Raw genomic sequence first — 19083 nt, 5'->3', positions numbered from 1 at the left:
TACAGGGCTGGATCTCAGAACCCTAGAATCATGACCTGAGCTGAAGGCAGACACTTAACCAACTGAGCCACCCGGGTGCCCCTCTTCCCTAGTTTCTTTCAAGATTTTCCCTTTGTCTTTTTTCCTCAACTTTGAATATGGCATTTCTAGGTATGCATTTGTAGGCTTTTATCTTCTTTGGTGATCTCTGAGCTTCCTGGATCTGTGGTTTGATGTATAACATTAACTTGGGAATATCTCAGTCATTATTGTTTCACTTATATCTCCTGTTCCTGTTTTTCTTCTCCTTCATGTAGTCCAATTATGTTAGTTATACCTTGTGTAATTGTCCCAAATTTCTTATATTTGTTTTGCCTTTTTTAAAATTCTCTTTGCATTTCAGTTTTGGAAGGTTCTATTGACATTTCCTCAAGCTCACTGAATCTTTACTCACATATTTCCACTGTATTGATGAGACTCCCCAAAAGAATTCATTTTTCTTCTGTTGTATTGCTTTTCATTTCTTGCATATTTCTCTTGGTTCTTTCTCTCTGATTATGTTACCTAATTATCTGTTTTTGTATGTCATCCACTATTTCCATTAAAGCACTTAGCAGGGCAGCCCCGGTGGCGCAGCAGTTTAGAGCTGCCTGCATCCCGGGGTGTGATCCTGGAGACTCGGGATCAAGTCCCACGTCGGGCTCCCTGCATGGAGCCTGCTACTCCCTCTGCCTGTGTCCCTGCCTCTCTTTCTGTCTCTGTGTCTCTCATGAATGAATAAATAAAATCTTAAAAAAAATAAAGCACTTAGCACATTAATCATGGTTATTTTATATCTCTGGTCTAACAATTGCAACATACCTGCTACATCTGAATCAAGTTCTTTTACTTGTACTATGTCTTCAAATTGTCTATTTTAATATTTTTGTTGTTACCAGTCATGTACTGTGAAAAAGGAACCAAAGTATATAGGTCCTTAGCTTGAGGGTTCATGTTTACCTGACTAGTGTTTAGGCTGTGTTTACTATCTGTTGTAGCTGTCAAAGGCTAAAATACCCTCAAATGTCTTTGCTTTTGTCATCTATGTCATTTTGGGGGGTATTGTAGAGACTTCTTAAAATAAATTCTGAAATGTACAGTTCTTTCAGTTTATTGCACTGTTATTAAATGGGTGTCATCCTGATGTAATGGAATATTGTGGGTGGAGAGGAAGTGTTCTGTAGCCTTGATTTGGTCTCAGGATTGTAATGAGCATGTGTCTCTTGGCTGTGACCTTTGGTATAAGAAAAATATCAGGTATCCCTGGGTGGCGCAGCGGTTTGGCGCCTGCCTTTGGCCCAGGGCGCGATCCTGGAGACCCAGGATCGAGTCCCACATCGGGCTCTCAGTGCATGGAGCCTGCTTCTCCCTCTGCCTATGTCTCTGCCTCTCTCTCTCTGTGACTATCATGAATAAATAAAAATTTTAAAAAAAAGAAAATATCAGTTTTTTATTTTTATTTTTATTTTATTTATTTTTTTTAATATCAGTTTTTAAAAAAATGTTTTAAGGAGGCTCCATACCCACTGTGGGCCTTGAACTCACAACCCCAAAATCAAAAGTCACGTGCACCACCAAACTGAATCAACCAGGCATTTCCTAAAAATGTCTTTCTTGTCCATAGTTCCTAGTAAAGACTGTCTAAAACCCTTGGACTTTCTGAGTGAGAAAGGTGATAGGAGCATTTTATATTCAAAGAGGTGACTGTAAGCCCTTTGACAGCTTCAGGATTGGGGTTGATCGCCAGGAAGACCAAGATTTGATTAGAGGCTTAGAATTTTTAGCCCAGTCTCCAGCCTTTGGGGATTGGAAAGGAGCTAGAGATTGAGTTATTCACCAACTGCCAATGATTTCATCAGTTATGCCTATCTGTGTAAGGAAATTCCACCAAAACCCCTAAACCTTGGGATTCAGAGAGATTCTAAATTGGTGAAAACATCAATGTAGTGTGAGGGTGTTGTATCTGGTGAAGGCATGGAAGTTCCCTACCTCTCCTACCTACTTTGTCTTATACACCTCTTCCATTTGGCTGTTTCTGACTTGTACCTTTTATAATAAATCAATAATAATAAGTAAAGAGCTTGTATTCTAATAGTGTTTCTACTGAATTAACAAACATAGGAGTGTATCTAAGGAAACTCCAAGAGCTGGGCCTCCCATTTACAGCTGGCATCTGATGTGGGGGCCATTTTGTAGGATTGTGTCCTTAAGCTGTGGAGTCTGATGTTAACTCTGGTGAGTGTTAGAATTGGATTGAATTCTAGGCCACCTGGTTGGTGTTAGAGTTGGAGAAATGGTTTTGAAAAACATACAACACATTGACTGCGAGGAGTGAAAAATGACCTGTGAATCTTACAAGTGTATCTAAGTTCCCCTACACCCTTAACTTAGGTCAGGCAGAAAGGCTGGAGGTATCTCAAGTTGGCTATTCCCTCCCTACTCCTGTGTGATTCTTGAGAAACAGTCTTCTGAGGACAGATCTTGTTAAGAAGAACAAAATACTGTAGGAATATTTCAAAATGGCTACTATTCTGCCTCTCCAATTTTGCAGAGACAGCAGTTTGTACTGTGACCTTAATTCTTTTATAGATCTAAGAAGAATCATTGGTTTTAAGTTTGCTTGCTTTTTTGGTAAGGATAGAAATGTCACCTAAACTCCTTCCATGCCAGAGAAGAAACCAGAAGTCTGACTCCATTTTTAAATATTTGACTATTGATATGTTGAGAAAACCCAGTATTATACCTGAGCAGAGAACACTCAGTTCTTTTCTCCTCTATATCTCCTTTCTATTCAGCCAGAACACTTTACTTATTCTGACAGTTCTGGTCACCAAATGTGTGAGGGGTTTTCCCCACATCTGTGACACCAGCAGGGTGTCCTGTGATTTAAGTCAGTCCTAATAGTATATACCTGTAGATAGTGCAGATCCCACAGGTTAATGGCTCAGTCCCACAAGACCTCTCCCACCCCACTTCAGATGCCAGTCACATGTTGCAGGTCCCAACAAGGTGACTCACAACTTCCATCTAACTTGCTACAAATTAGAGGTTCCTACAATCCCCTCCGTATGTTTGATTAACTTAATAGAACAGATTCCAGAACTCAGGGAAACACTTGCAGTTACCAGTTTATCAAAGAATATGATAAGGGATACAGATGAACAGCCAGATGAAGGGGTGTGTAGAGAGTTCTTGGAAGGACGCTATGGAGTTGGGGTATACCACCTTTCCAGTACATGGATGTAGTCTCCCACCTGCAAAAGTCTCCAAACCTCATACTATTGGGGTTTTATGAAAGCTTACTGATGTAGACATGATCATTTTTTTAAATGATTGATTGGTTGATTTTAGAGAAAGAAGCAGGGGGGAGGGGCAGAGAGTGAGAGAGAATCTTCAAAAAGACTCCTCACTGAACATGGAGGCCAATGCAGGGCTCAGTCTCAGGACCCTGAGATCATGACCTGAGCTGAAACTAAGAGTCAGAGGCTTAATTGACTGAGCTGCCCAGGCACCCCTTCCTAGACAGGATGAATTATTAACTCAATTTCCAGCTCCTTCCTCCTCTCTGGGGGATGGGCAGTTGGCCTAAAAATTCCAAGCTCCTGATCATAGCTTGGACTTTCTGTGACCAGCCCCCATCCAGGAGCCCATTGAGTCACCTCATTAGAACAAAAGATGCTCCTAGTGCTTTTATCAGTATAAATTTACCTGGTTTCAGGAGCTCTGTGCCCAAGACAGAGTCAAAGACCAAACAAGACTGGCTCCTATTGCTCTTATCCCTAGGAATTTACAAGTGCCAGGAATCTGGGATAGAGAGCAATATATATTTTTTCTATTATCTGATAGCCAACTACTTTAAAGTCATATCTTTCCCCTTCCCTTTGTGTTCTGCGTCTGTACAACGTGATAAGAAAGCTTGGGTGCTCAGCTTTAGCCCTGGCAAGAGAGTCAATCGCAGAAGTCCCTACCCATGTGCACAAACTCTCACCCTAGCCACCCTCCAACCAACCTCAATAAAAATACAGGCCAGTCTCCTTTCCTTGCTTTGTCAAGGGATTTCCAACCTGCTTGAGAGGCCTGCCTTGTTCTCCCCCAGAAACTTCCCTTATGAAACTAACAACCCGTTTCATCTATTCCTAGTAGTGTGTTTTTGTCTCCACTACTCAACCAAACCTTGGTGGGGAAGGGGTGGTGGGAAACCACCTGTCTCAACAGGTTACAGAAAAGGTAACATCGAATATACATTGCAGTATATTTGGCTTATTCTGTTGATAAATCCTCCAGGTCTTTTCATATTGATACCTTCGGGTTTTTTTTTTTAAGTACATATGATGATGAGTTTATGTAACTCATTCTTTCCATATAGACAGTTGGCTTGTTACCAATTTTTTCTGCCAAAGCTGAAAATGAAAACACATTGCCATATTACAGAAGAAATGAACATATGAATTTTGTTCTTTTTCAACCTTAATTACTTCTTAAAAATTTTCCATCATCAAATATACTGAGGAAAGAATGTACAAAATATTTTGCGGTAGGATTTGCTAATATAATCGTCCTCGGAGTCATCAAGATTCCTAACCTGGGCAGTAGTGAGAGTCTCCTCACGTCCCCCGGTCTGGCTCACCTCCATCCTGCCCCACAGATGACCACCGTCCTGACGCTGTTTATCCTTGATACCTTTACCGTGGATTATTTCTCACTAAGCAGTGTTCTTTCAGTTTTCTTCTTTGACCTCTGAACAGGTAAGTATCACGGGAATCACACTGACCGGTTTTCGGTTTTCGGGTGGTTTTTTGCCGCAATGTTTCTCACATGCGAGCACCCGAGGCTTCGGGCCTGGTCCAGGACTGTGGGGCTCACACCTCCCACGAAGCTAAGTGCCCCAGGACTGCGAGACTCTTTCCATACAAAGAGTGGGGTTGGGAGGTCGCGGTGGGCAGACGACTCCCTGCGGGACGATGGTCAAAGATCAAAATGGAACCATCATCATTATGACGCACTGTGAGGTCACTTTTGTCCGTGTTTGTGACGAAGGGTCACGGTTGCGCGAGTGGCCTGGCGGCCTTCGGGTCCAAGGCAGCGTCGTCCTGGGCGGGAACAGGTTGCAGCCCACTGGCCAAGCAAGGTCGCCTCAAAGACGTGACCTCCGGCCCGCTGTCAGTCAGGCGGGCGGGGGCGGGGCCTCGCGAACCGTCCAATCCGGGGAGCCGCCGGAACCGTACGTGCGGGCGACGCGCTGTGGACGGCGGGGACTGTGTGCCGTCGCTGCTGGCCGCGGAGCCGCGCATCACCTCTCGCCGCCCTGAGAGGCTCCGGGAGGCGCCGCCGCCGCCTCGGGCGCCGTGACCCCCGCCGGCCGCGGCAATCGGATGGTGGCCGACCCGCTACCCCAGAGAGCGAGCGATGGTGAGTGTGCGGGGCCAGGAGTCGGGCCGGGGGCCGGTGGGACCGGCTGGAACCGGCCGTGGCGGGACCCGGCCTCCCCGCGGTGCACTCTGGAGTCTGGGGACCCGAGGCCGCTGGTGGCGCGGCACGCAGCGCGGGGTCCGGCCGGCCGCCGGGGCCCCCGTGTCCTGCCCCGTCTCTGCGCGGCCGCGCCTCCCTGGGTCGGGCGATGACCGCGGGGAGGGTCGTCAGGGGACAGTCGTGCCTCGGTCCCCCGGGTTCGTGCGCGGGCGGTGCTGTGGTCTGTGGGTCCCCCATCCCTCTCTTCCCGGGGGGCCCGGTTTCCCCTCACTTTTCCAAACGTTTGGAGAGAAGGGTTCAAAGCTACGGCCCTGTGCCCCCAGCCCAGCTCTTCATAGGACTGGCAGCAAATGCCTAAATTTCCAGATCTTTCCCTGCATTCCGAAACGCCATCTTTCCTCTCCAGTTCATAGCATCATCATTAACCGTTTGTTCTCCGTGATGCATTTCAAATTACGCACTGTTTTACCGTTTATCCACAGAGCCATGAATGGCTCTTTTTAAATTTTATCTTTTGGCCTATGGATATTTTACATAAAAGGAGAGCCAACAGTAACCACCTGGAATCTGTCATATGATATCCCTTTGCGTCTCTTCTCAAAATCTTTCCTGGGCACCAACATCCTATGGGAAGTCCTTTGGGTGGCGGTTCCTCTTTGGAGACTTGCCTCAGTGTTGTCACCTGTCAGTCTTGCCCCTACCTGAGTTTGTGATTTTATTCAACTTCTTTAAGCCTGCATTTTTCAGTTAAGTTAAAATGTATTTAACCAGTAAATCTCCAAAGTACAAAATTTTACAAAGAGGGAAGAAAGGGGTGAGTTTTAGGGGAAAAAAATTCCATTATTACATTGATTAAAAATTTTGTTGCCTTTTTTCTTTCTATGATTGGGTATGGTAACATAGAGGTTTGTCCTTTTAGGTGATTTCAAATGCAATTATGAGGACTTAGACTTTGTAATACCAAGAAGTGTGTTCAATTATGATTGTTTGCAAACAATTTCTTGCCATGGAAGTAATAATTAACTGGCATGCTTAATATTTTTTGAGAGGAGTAGATATTTCCATGTTTTTTTGTTGAAGTATAAGAATTCCCTACAATTTTTTTTCCCTCCCTTACACATAAACACTGGATTTAAGTGATTTTGTCCAAACAATGAATGGGCTTATCACTTTTAAAACATTAGTGGTGGTGGGGTTCCTGGGTGGCTCAGTGGTTGAACGTCTGCTTTTGGTTCAGGTCAGGATCCCAGGGTCCTGGATGGGGTCCTGGGATGGAGTCCCTGCATTGCGCTCCCCGCAGGGAGCCTGCTTCTCCCTCTGCCTGTGTCTCTGCCTCTCCCTGTCTCTCATGAATAAATAAATAAAATATTTTTAAAAAATAAAACATTAGTGGTGGTTCAGAGCAGCTTGGTAGGAAGCAGAAGCCTGAGGTCAGTTTTCTAAGGTAAGGACCCCTGTGAGCCTATGAAGGGAAGTACTTGAAGGCCTCCTCGTTCTTGCTAATAAAGACCCTCCCCCTCCAGGTGTCCTACCTGCTCAGACACCACAGACGGAACTGAGAGAAGCTACAGTGCCAAGGAAAGCTGGGGGTGCCCATGGGGGATAGGATTAGGGAACAGGCCATTGTTGCTCTTTCTGAGATTGTAATTGTGGTTTTCTTGGGTCTGTTTTTAGATACAGGCTTGAGCTCTGCGTCTACAGTGTAGGTGCACTTAGAGTAGTTTTGTACATTGAGAAAGTCTGTGAAGGTCTGGAGTTATATCTTCTGGACAAAGAGTTTGTGAATTTTGGAGTTCTTTTGAGTCAGATCCTTAAATTGCATCTGGCCAATAGTTTCCTGACTTGTGAGACTTGAACCTGGAGAGAAGAATGTTTCTATTAGACTCTGAGAGGTATGTGTGTAGTACCCAGACTTCATTCCTGTGGCTGCTCAAGTGACCCCCCTAAAACTCTACCCTGACTCCAGGGGTTGCATCCCAACAGGTCTAGACCACAAGCCGGGAATGTGAGTCTTCCTTCTGAACTGTGGGGAGCAGATTGCTTATCTCACCTGATTCAAATATTTGTATTTCTTTCCTTGTATATGTTTGTATATTGCATGTTGCAGCTCTTAACTTTATGTAGTTTCCCTTAGCCATTTGTGATACTGTTCTTTACAGGAGCATGAAATTTTTAGTTCTTAGACTTTAAAAGTATAGGTTGATTTAAAGATACAATGGAAGATAAGGAATCTTGGGACCAAACAGAATATTTATTCCCTTTAGGCAAAAGAGTCTCAAGATGTGAGATGGATGTATTTGAGGTTCTCAGGTAAATGTTACATTTGAGGTCAGTTTTTTACGTGTATGCCCCTAGAGAGAGCTTTGGAAGTTTGAATACTGTAATACTGTTAAAGTGTAAGGCAAATGAATTCTGCTTTAATTGATATGAGGAAAACTACTTAAAACTTTCATAAATCTTTGATAATTCTAATACATTTAATGGATGAGAGCCAATTCCATAGTGCATTATAATATGCTACTTAATCTTAAAATAACCTGTCAGTAAGAGTTGTAAGGAGAAACCAGGATGCCTCCTGTTACACTAGTTAGAAATTTTAAGTTTTTTATTTTTTATGGCTTAAACTTTTCTAACTGTTCATGTTTAGTTTTTAAAAGATTTGTTTATTTTAGAGAGAATGCACTCACGAACAGGGGGAAGGGCGGAGAGAGGGGGAAAGAATATCAAAAAAACTCCCTCCTGAGTGTGGTGGAGCCAAACCCCAGGCTCAGTCTCACAACCCTGAGATCTTGATCTGAGCCAAAATCAAAAGCTGGACGCTCAATCAGCTGAGCCACCCCGGCGCCCCATAAGTGTTCATGTTTAAAAAGATGAAATCTAGGGCACCTGAGTGGCTCAGTTGGTTAAGCATCTGCCTTCAGCTCAGGTCATGATCTCAGGATCCTGGGATCAAGACCACATTGGGCTTAACTGCTCAGTAGTGTGAGGTCTGCTTCTCACTCTCCCTGTACCCCTCCCACTGCTTATGCTTTCTCTCTCTCAAATAAATAAAGGATAAAATCTTAGAAGGGGTTCTACATAGAAAGAAATTTGAGAGGCGCCTGGGTGGCTCAGTGGTTGAGTGTCTGCCTTTGGTTCAGGGCATGATCCCAGCGTCCTAGGATCAAGTTCCACATCAGGATCCCTGCAGGGAGCCTGCTTCTCCCTCTGTCTGTGTCTCTGCCTCTGTGTCTCTCATAAATGAATGAATGAATGAATGAATGATTGCTCTTTTAAAAACTGATTAGATTTTAAAAAGCAAAGTAAGATCATTCAAAATAAAGGCTATTAAAAAGTATGGCTTATACATATATTACTGTTTACCTTAAATAATAATAATGCAAAGATTAGCAAAAGTATCTAAAATACAGTCTAAAGAGACTCAGTACCAGAATATCCTGGTCCACTCCAGAGCTCTTGCTCCAGCCACCCCCCAAAAAATAAGTGTTGGTTGTTTCTTGAGCATCCTGTTAATGTTTCTTTATATGAAAACAACCACTTGCAAATGCATGTTTTTCTTAACCACAATTTTCTACTTGTATGAGCAATCAGATTTCATATTTTGATTGTTTGCTCAGTTTAAACCTATTCCTTCCCTCTTTCTCTTATGCCTCCCACTACTTGATCAAGCTGAGAAAGTCTGAGCGGTATCTATCTCCTCCAAAGATGCAAGAGATTCAGATCACACAGGCCCCTGCCCCTGGGCAAGAATTCTTGCCCCACCCTATCCCCCAGCCACAATGAACCCCATATCAGGCTCTTTTCATTGATTTCTGAAACCATTTGAGAGCTGCTTTGGGGGGCCAGCCCTTCCCTCCCCCAGAGACCTTTATTATGTGATTTTGAAACCTTTTCCTACCATCTTGATATGTGTATGTGTGTCCCCGTGCCACACTGATATCAGTCTCAGCATGGAACCACATCCCTTCAGGTGACCATAATTATTGGCCCCCGTGAGCCTTGTCCAGACATGACTGCTATGCTGTGGATCTGCTTCTCTTGCTCTGACTTGCTCACCTGCTCTGATGCCTGATGGCAGCATGTTCTGGGGGGGCTCCTTGCTAGAAGCTCCTGCTGTCACCAGTGCTGCCCTCCCCCTGTGTCGCACTGGTGACCCTCCCAAGCCTCAGTTCTGTGTTCAGCCTACCAGAGTTGGCAGTTTACAGAATCCCTAGGTATTTGAGAGAAGGCGTGTAAGACTGAGGCCCTCCTTAAAGTGGTCCTGGTAGATGTATTTGCTGGTTTATATCTGTGTTAGGGTGAAGCTGTGACAGAGGCTGGGTTGGCCCCATATCCCTGAGGGTGGGGTGGCCCAGGAGACTATATCCTGTGCAAAAGGAGGGCCCATCAGGTGGTCAGTCTTGAAAGAGCAATCATTTAGTTAGAGAAAGAGAAAACAGAGTAAGAGGCACCCAGTAGATGGTAGGCTGAGTCCAGACCCCTGGCCGCAGAGGGCTCCGGGACCCTTAGGTCCCTCTGATGCTACTGCTACCCCTGCCTCTACTGCAGCAAAGATCCTAAGCCTCAAGTTTAGGGAACAACACTCAAGGACTCCCTGTGGCACAGCAAAGGGATTAGTTCAAAGTTGAGTTAAGTCCAGGGTCCTTAAACCCTATAAAGCATCCAGTTGTCATGGGGGAGGCTCCTAACCCTGATGGCACTCCTTTGAGGCTCTCTGCAGGAAAAAATACATATAAATACCAGGGTAGAGAGGATACTCCCTCTCCTGAAGTATATCCAGTGATTGGAAAACAAAACAAAACAAAATAAAAAACAGGAGAGGAAGCAAAAGAAAAAAATGTTGAAACTGATGCAGAGGGGGATCCCTGAGTGGCTTAGGGGTTTTAGCGCCTGCCTTTGGCCCAGGCCGTGATCCTGGAGTCCCGGGATCGAGTCCCGCGTCGGGCTCCCTGCATGGAGCCTGCTTCTCCCTCTGCCTGTGTCTCTGCCTCTCTCTCTCTCTCTCTCTCTCTCTCATAAATAAACAAAACAAACAAACAAACAAACAAATAAATAAATAAATAAATCTTTTTAAAAAAAAAAAGAAAGAAAGAAACTGATACAGAGAGGCCCGCTCTCAGGACCCAGAGGGGGGTCCCACAGGATCAGCCAAGAGGGTCCTTGGCTACATGCAGGATAGAAATCAAATCCAAGCCAGCAAGAAGTGAGAGCAGAATTTTTTGAAGATACAGAGGGAGAGCAGATTCAGATGGAGCATCTGGGAGACTCAGAAAGGAAAAGAATGAGTCTCATCTTTGGGGTCTGGAGTTTTTATTGAGAATGGTGGTTTGGTGTACAGCATGTCTTCTCAGGCATCTGGGAACTGGTCCAACAAGGATAAGTGCTCTGATGTCTTCCATAAGTCACTCATGCCCTAGAGCCAGGTGACTTGGCGACAAAGTATCTGGAATCAGTGGTCTTGAGAAGGTATATGATGACCCCTCCAGGTCACTCCTTAGATGTTATCTATTGTGCTGGAAAACTTCAGTGAAATCATTAACTCCTTGATCTTTACAGGGAGGACATATATTAAGACATATGTAAGGGGGCACCTCAGTGGCTCAGTTGGTTAAGCCTCTGACTTTTTTTTAAGATTTTATTTATTTGATGGGGATCCCTGGGTGGCGCATGGTTTGGCGCCTGCCTTTGGCCCAGGGCGCGATCCTGGAGACCCGGGATCGAATCCCACGTCGGGCTCCCGGTGCATGGAGCCTGCTTCTCCCTCTGCCTATGTCTCTGCCTCTCTCTCTCTCTCTGTGACTATCATAAATAAATTTTTTAAAAATATTTTATTTATTTGAAAGAGAGAGAGAGAGAAACCATGAGCAGGGGTAGGGGTATAGGGAGAGAGAGAAGCAGACTCACTACTGAGCAGGGAACCTGACAATGTGGGGCTCAATTCCAGGACCCCAGGACCATGACCTGAGCCAAAGGCAGACCCTTAACCGACTGAGCCATACAGGCACCCCAAGCCTCTGACTCTTGATCTCAGCTCAGGTCTTTTTTTTTTTTTTTTTTTTTTATGATAGTCACAGAGAGAGAGGCAGAGACACATGCAGAGGGAGAAGCAGGCTCCATGCACTGGGAGCCCGATGTGGGACTCGATCCCGGGTCTCCGGGACCGCGCCCTGGGCCAAAGGCAGGCGCCAACCCGCTGCGCCACCCAGGGATCCCGTCAGCTCAGGTCTTGATCTCAGGGTCATGAGTTCAAGCATGGTGTTGGAGCCTACTTTAAAAAAAAAAAAAAAAAAAAAAAAGACATGTGTAAGGCAGGGCTGCAAGTACTAGCAAGAATAGAAGCAGGAAAAGGAGCAAAGAAAAAAAGCCTTTTTTTTTTTTTTTCACAGAGTCCCTTCAGTTTTCCTGTCTCAAAACCAAGGTCTACAATTTGACCAATAGAAAATTCAACATTTACTAAGAGTATTTACACAACAACAAAAAAAGATAAGTACACTCCTTCCTGCATTGGGCCTCTGCAGCATGTGTTCTGAATTAATCTTGCCATCTGCTATAACATATTCATTTAGGAACCTTTATACAAATAATCAATATTAAGGTTCAACTTGCAGTTAAAGCTGGGGATCCCACTCTACTTAAGCAGGATACACCTGATAATCTTAAGGGAGTTGCTGAATATAATACAGAGGACAAATAAGCATGTCTCATTTTAACCATGAGAACTGTGGTCTTACCTAAAAATCTCTCATGGTCTTTTTTTTTTTTTCCCCCATGGTCTTAACACCCATTGTCTTTAATTATCCCATACTGAACAGAGAAAGGCTAAAACCCAGTTGGTATCATGAATTAAATTTTAGTTTGTCTTTGGCACTTCTAAATTATACTGACAAAATGGGACCCCACTGATCTTACCACACACACACCCTAGTTAAATTACTTAATCTGGCCCAATGTTAAACAGAGTCTTGAAGGATTGAAAACCACATATTATTTTTTTTTTAATATTTTTTTATTTATTTATGATAGTCACACAGAGAGAGAGAGAGAGAGAGAGAGGCAGAGACATAGGCAGAGGAAGAAGCAGGCTCCATGCACCGGGAGCCCGACGTGGGATTCGATCCCGGGTCTCCAGGATCGCGCCCTGGGCCAAAGGCAGGCGCCAAACCGCTGCGCCACCCAGGGATCCCCGAAAACCACATATTAAATGAAGAAGTGATTATTCCCTCTGGCTCTCCCTTTGCAGCCTTATTTGGCCTATTCTTTAAATCTGGAAAGAATGAATGACAGCTCAGAGTGGGTTACTGCAACCTTGGTGCTATGTTTGAGCCAAATAAGCCCCTTTTCTCAGTCCCTACCATTACGGAAATTACCAGCTCCATCCATTCAGCAGCAGGTAAACATCTTACCATCACAGACTGGATCAAGTGTGTTTTGTTCAGTGCCTGTTTCAACAGCCTGTCGGGTGCAGTCGGCCTTCACCTCTGAAGTGACATGATGCACCTTTACCTGGTTATCTGCAGGGAGCCTCCACACCACAACCAGGGCACACCATCTCTGCAGGTAGGATCTGAACTGTATCCACCTTGCTCCAGGAGCATAGGTGTAACATTACACTAATGACATCCTCTGCTGAGGATTTTGGGGATATAAAAACTTTAATAGGGCAGCCCCGGTGGCCCAGCGGTTTGGCGCCGCCTGCAGCCCGGGGTGTGATCCTGGAGACCCCGGATTGAGTCCCACGTCGGGCTCCCTGCGTGGAGCCTGCTTCTCCCTCTGCCTGTGTCTCTGCCTCTCTCTTGCTCTCTCTGAATGAATAAATAAATCTTTAAAAAAAAAAACTTTAATAAAAAGAGCTCCTAAAAGAGGGACAGGTCATTGCCATATATATGATATGAGGCCCTGGCACCTTGTTTACATTCTTAAAGATTGGGGCACCTGGGTAGCTCAGTCAGTTAAGCGTCTGCCTTTGGCTCAGTTCATGATCTCAGAGTCCTGGGATCAAGCCCCATGTTGGGCTCCCTGCTCAGCAGGAAGTCTGCTGGTCCCTCTTCCTCTGCTCCTCCCCCTTCTTGTACTTTATCTGTCTCTCTTTCTCAATTAAATCAATAAAATATTTTTTTTTAATTCTGAAAAATTATTTGGTAATCTGGAGCTCGTTCCCGCCTTGACATGGTAAAGAAGTAACTGTTGTCCCTCTCAGCAGCCCCGACACTGTCTAAATTCTTTTGGTGCTGTGGAGGCAACATATTCCTTGCTTAAAATTTTACTCGAGTCCATTGATGCTGTTACTTGTAAAATGGCCCACCCTGAATAGGTGCCCTTACAACGAAATGGGAAGGCTCCAGACTCTGGTCAAATTGTCACACAACAAGCATATCTATGAATGCCCTCTGACCCTATTTCACAATAGAGGCTTCAGTGCCCTCCTCTCGTGCAGTCTGGAGTTGCCTTTGGTGGTTTAAGTTGTCCGTAGGCTTCTGAGACAAGAAATGGCCCGAGGCCCCAACTGTAGCCATGAGTCAGTCACGTTAGCCTTGGCCAGCAATGGTTGTAGCTGTGTTTTAGACTCTGGTTGTCTCAGAGATGCTCCTTTGTGGTAAAAGAGTCTGGAGGGGAGACTCTCTTGCCTCACAGATGTCCACAACATACAAGTCAAGCTAACACCTGCCTCCGTATATGCTAAGGTCTCAATGTAAGTCCTTCCCTGGACACTCCTTATCCACATCAGAGTTCCAGACATTACTGAGGGTCAATTCACTTCTCAGAACATCCAGTGGCAGGCTCTGGAGAAGGCAGTCAGTAGAAATTCCTGCCCTCCCATGTCTCAGGGTTTAGGCCTCATAGAGTGCTGTAATAGTTTATTGAAAGAAATTCAGATCAGTTGAATGAACAGTGGCTTCTTTCAGTCATCAGTCATCAGGGATGAATATTAATGCATCTGTCTCCCCCGCTACACCATACACTTCTTTACAGAAGCTTTAGGTTTACAGAAAACTATATCAGAAAGTACAGAAAGGGGGATGCGTGAGTGGCTCAGTGGTTGAGCGTCTGCCTTTGGCTCAGGTCATGATTCCGGGGTCCTGGGATTGAGTCCCACATCGGGCTCCCCATGGGAAGCCTGCTTCTCCCCCTGCCTATGTCTCTGCCTCTCTGTGTCTCTCATGAATAAGTAAATAAAAATCTTTAAAAAAAAAAAAAAGTACAGAAAGGGGACACCTGGGTGGCTCAGTTGGTTAGGTGTCTGCCTTCAGCTCAGGTCATGATCCCAGGGTCCTAGGATCGAGCCTGTCATCCAAGCCTGTCATCCAGAGTCAGCTTCCCCGTCTCCATGCCCCCTCCCCCCACTTGTGTGTGTGATGTGTGCGCACATGCAAGTGCTTGTGCTCTCACTTACAATTGAATAAATAAAATCTTTTTAAAAAGCTACACAAAAAAAAAAAAAAAAAGCTACACAGTTCCCACATAAACCCCCTGCCTTCATATATTTTGCCCTATTTTTTTGTATTTTGCATCACTGAGGTACAGTTGTTACATTTGATGAGCCAACATTGATGTAGTAAAGGCTTTGGTTTACAATGGCAAAACTCTGTGTTACACAATCTCTGGGCTTTGGCAATATAAAATGACATGTGTCTGTCACTTCTGTATCATGTAGTATGCTTTCAGTGCCCTAAATGTTCCCTGTCATCCATCTGTTTATTCATTCCTCCTTCCCACCCCCAAATCCCTGGCCAGTGTAGCTTTACTGTCTATAATTTTGTGCTTTCCAGAACTATGCTTGGAATTATATAGTGTGTAGCATTCTCATATTCTCTACTTTCACTTAGCAATATGATTTTGAGGTTATTCCATGTCTTTTTGGCTTTATACCTAATTTCCTGTTATCACTGAATAATATTTCATCATATTAATGTTCTAGTGATTAATTTTCCATTTACCTCTTAGAGGATATCTTGGTTACCTGTAAGTATTGGCAATCATGAATAAAGCTCTTTTTTTTTTAAGATTTATTTATTCATGAGAGACACACACACACACACACACACACACACACACACACAGAGGCAGAGACACAGGCAGAGGGAGAAACAGGCTCCATGTAGGGAGCCTGACGTGGGACTCGATCCCAAGACTCCAGGATCACGCCCTGAGCCAAAGGCAGCACTAAACCACTGAGCCACCCGGGCTGCCCATGTATAAAGCTCATATAAACATTTGTGTGCAGCTTTCTTTATGAATATAACTTTTCAACTCATTTTGAGTAATAGGAAGGATGGTGATTGCTGGATAGTATGGTAAAAAATAAGTTTAGTTGGGGCTTCTGGATGGCCAGTCAGTTAAGCATCTGCTTTCGGCTCAGGTCATGATCTCTGCGTCCTGGGATTGAGCCCGCTGTCAGGCTCCTAGCAGGGAGTCTGCTTCTTCCTCTCCCTCTGTATGTGCATAGCACCCTCTCTCTCTCAAATAAAATCTTTTTTTTAAATTTTTATTTATTTATGATAGCAAGAGAGAGAGAGAGAGAGAGAGGGAGAGACATAGGCAGAGGGAGAAGCAGGCTCCATGCACCGGGAGCCCGACGTGGGATTCGATCCCGGGTCTCCAGGATCGCGCCCTGGGCCAAAGGCAGGAGCCAAACCGCTGCGCCACCCAGGGATCCCTCAAATAAAATCTTTTAAAAAAATTTTTTTTTATTAAGTAGGTTTAGTTTTTTAAGAAACTACCCATGGTCCAAGGCAGGCATACATTTTCCATTCCCATCAAGAAAGAACGAGGGCTCCTCTTGCAAAGTTTAATTACCATCTATATATCTTCTTTGGTTTTTTTTTTTTTAAAGATTTTATTTATTTATTCATAGAGACACAGAGAGAGAGGCAGAGACACAGGCAGAGGGAGAAGCAGGCTCCATGCAGAGAGCCCGATGTGGGACTCGATCCAGGGTCTCCAGGATCACGCCCTGGGCTGCAGGCGGCGCCAAACCGCTGCGCCACCGGGGCTGCCCTATATCTTCTTTGTTGAAGTGAGTGTGTTCAGATCTTTTGCCCATTTTTAATTGTGTTGCTTGTCTTGTGGAACTTAAGAGTTCTCTGGACATTTTGGATATTTGCCCTTTATCAGAGAAGTGTATTGTAAAGATTTTCTCCTAGTCTGTGGCTTCTGTTTTTCATCTCTTAACTTTCATAGAGTGGCTTTTCATTTAATGAAGCCAAACTTACTATTTTTTTTCATTCATTGGTCCCAATTTTGGTGTTTTACCTAAAAAATAATTACCAAATCCCAAATCACCTAGATTTTCTTCTATGTTATCATCTGGGAATTTTTTAGCCTTGCATTTTTTATAAGATCTGTGAGTCTGTTCTAAGTTAATTTTTGTGAAAGAAAAAAAAAGACATAAAAATTTTTTTGTGAAAAAAAAAAAATTTTTTTGTGAAAGATGCAAGCTTTATATCTAGATTTGTTTTCATGTAGTCTCCTTTTCCTGGCAGTTTTTGTTCAAAAGACTGTTTTCTCTGTTGAATTGCCTTTGTCATTTGTCAAAGATCAGTAGGCTATATTTATTTGGATCTGTAGGAAAGCATTAACTTTTGCTTTTGTCTATTAACCGTTTATCATCCTTCAATCTTTTTTTTAATCCTTCAATCTTATTCTACTCTCTTACTGGTTCAAAGGACTTCCCTTGTTATTGTGGATTCTTTGACATTTGTTCCTTAGGTAGTCATTTCATATGTGACAATGACATTTTTATTGTTTTATTTCCATTTGATGTATCTTTTATTTCTTTTTCTTGTCTCCTTATACTATCAGCTTTGACTGCTAGAGGTAGTGTGTTTCCAAAGGTTGAGGTCTCAGTCCTATAAGAATGTACTCACACACACACTTGAGATGTCAGCCACAGCCCAGGCTGTTTGTTACCTGTGCTTCTGACCTACAAATGAGAGTTTCTATCAACCCTCTTCTACTCAGGGTGGCAGTCACAAGTCTAGATTGTCCCCTATACTTCTGACTGGTGATAAATCAAAGGTTCCCGCAACCTCCTCCTTGGCTCATTTTGATTAATACTAATTTGCTAGAGTGGCTTACAGAACTCAGTGAAACATTGTACTTATTAAATTACAACTTATTATAAAAAGCCAGATGGGAGAGAGATGGGTAAGGTGAGGTATAGGGAAAGGGTTCCAGGTGCACCACTATCCCAGCACTTCCACATGTCCTCCAACCTGGAAGCTCTCTAACCCCACCCTTTTAGGTTTCTATGGAGACTTCATTACTTAGGCATGATTGGTTAAATCATTGCCCTTTGGCCATTGATTCAACCTCCAGCCCCTGGCCCCTCTCCCTTCCCTGGAGGTCAGGGGGTGGAACTGAGAGTTACAACTTTCTTTCTTTTTTTAAAGATTTTATTTATTTGTTCATGAGAGACACAGAGAGAGGCAGAGGGAGAAACAGGCTCCTTGAGGGGAGCCTGATGCAGGACTCGATCCTGGCACTTCAGGACCATGCCCTGAGCCAAAGGCAGATGCTCAACAGCTGAGTCACCAGGGCCCCAATTTATAACTTTCTAATCACCTGGTTGGCTCCATTGGCAACCAGGTCCCTTCCTTAAGTATTTTCCAAAAGTCACTGCAATAACATAGTGCCAGACATTTTATCACTTACAACACTTAGAAAACCAAGGTTTGGGGTAGGTTGTGAGGCAGGAACTATGGAAAAAGACCAAGTATGTCTTCCTTATAAATCATACTATTACAGTCTTAATGAATTTTCCATGTGAACTTAACAAGAATATGTATTCTCTGTGATAAAGTATCCCACAGTTTTCAATGAAATCCAGTGAATGCACTGTTAAATTAAACTGTGGCTTTCTGATTTTCTTTCTGCTGGATCTATTTATTAATAGAGAGATGTTGAAGTATTCATTTTTTTTAAAAGGTTTTATTTATTTATTCATGAGAGGCACACAGAGAGAGGCAGAGACACAGGCAGAGGGAGAAGCAGGCTCCATGCAGGGAGCCCGGCATGGGACTCCATCTTGGGACTCCATCCTAGGACTCCAGGATCATGCCCTGGGCCGAAGGCAGACGCTTAACTGCTGAGCCACTCAGGCATCCCATGTTGAAGGATTCAGCTCTAATAGTGTATTCATCTGTTTCTCCTTGCTGTTCTATCCATTTTCCCTCATGTATTTTGCCACATTATTATTATGCACATAAGTAGCATGGAATGTCTCCTGGAGACTTTTTTTTTTTTTAAGAGAGAGAGAGAGAGCCTGATTTGGGGGAGGTGGAGGGGGCAGAGAGAATCCCAAGCAGGTTCCATACTCAGCACAGAGCCCAACTCGGGACTTGATCTCATAACTCTGAGATCATGACCTGAGCCAAAATCAAGAGTTGGACACTTAACTGACTAAGCCAATCAGGTGTCCCAAGGTTGACATTTTATTATTATACAATGCCCTTAAGATAGGTATTCCATCTATCTTTTATATTAACATGATATATCTTTTTCCATACCTTAGCCTTAATTTGTTTTTATTATTAATATGGTTTTGTTACAGACAATAGAAAATTGGGTATTTTTTTATCCACTGAGACATTATCTTTT

General features: G+C 43.9%; 2 protein-coding genes across 14 annotated transcripts in view; one reads left to right on the top strand and one right to left on the bottom strand.

The window, feature by feature from the left end:
- Positions 1-5203, bottom strand: part of LOC484934 (zinc finger protein 709-like) — a 38281-nt gene extending 33078 nt beyond the window's left edge. The window contains exon 1 of one of the 2 annotated variants that reach the window (XM_038567181.1): positions 4601-5203. The gene's annotated coding sequence lies outside the window, so the exon portion shown is untranslated. The remainder of the gene's footprint in view (positions 1-4600) is intronic. The other variant, XM_038567182.1, reaches the window with a different exon arrangement.
- LOC484933 (zinc finger protein 791) overlaps positions 1-19083 on the top strand; it is a 47322-nt gene that overhangs the window by 13001 nt on the left and 15238 nt on the right. For 3 of the 12 annotated variants that reach the window (XM_038567171.1, XM_038567175.1, XM_038567174.1), the window contains exon 1: positions 5088-5427. The exons of 4 other annotated variants lie outside the window; for them this stretch is intronic. In XM_038567171.1, the coding sequence (XP_038423099.1) occupies positions 5425-5427 (3 nt within the window). In that variant the 5' untranslated portion in view covers positions 5088-5424. Of the gene's footprint in view, positions 1-5086; positions 5428-11873; positions 13045-19083 lie in introns of those variants that run through there. 5 more of the 12 variants (XM_038567173.1, XM_038567172.1, XM_038567170.1 and 2 more) reach the window with 4 other exon arrangements.

This window comes from Canis lupus, chromosome 20 (assembly GCF_011100685.1).
Source record: "Canis lupus familiaris isolate Mischka breed German Shepherd chromosome 20, alternate assembly UU_Cfam_GSD_1.0, whole genome shotgun sequence".
In the NCBI taxonomy this organism is placed as follows: Eukaryota; Metazoa; Chordata; class Mammalia; order Carnivora; family Canidae; genus Canis; species Canis lupus.
Note: the sequence above shows the minus strand (reverse complement) of the source record. Positions and strands in the feature narration are given on the sequence as shown.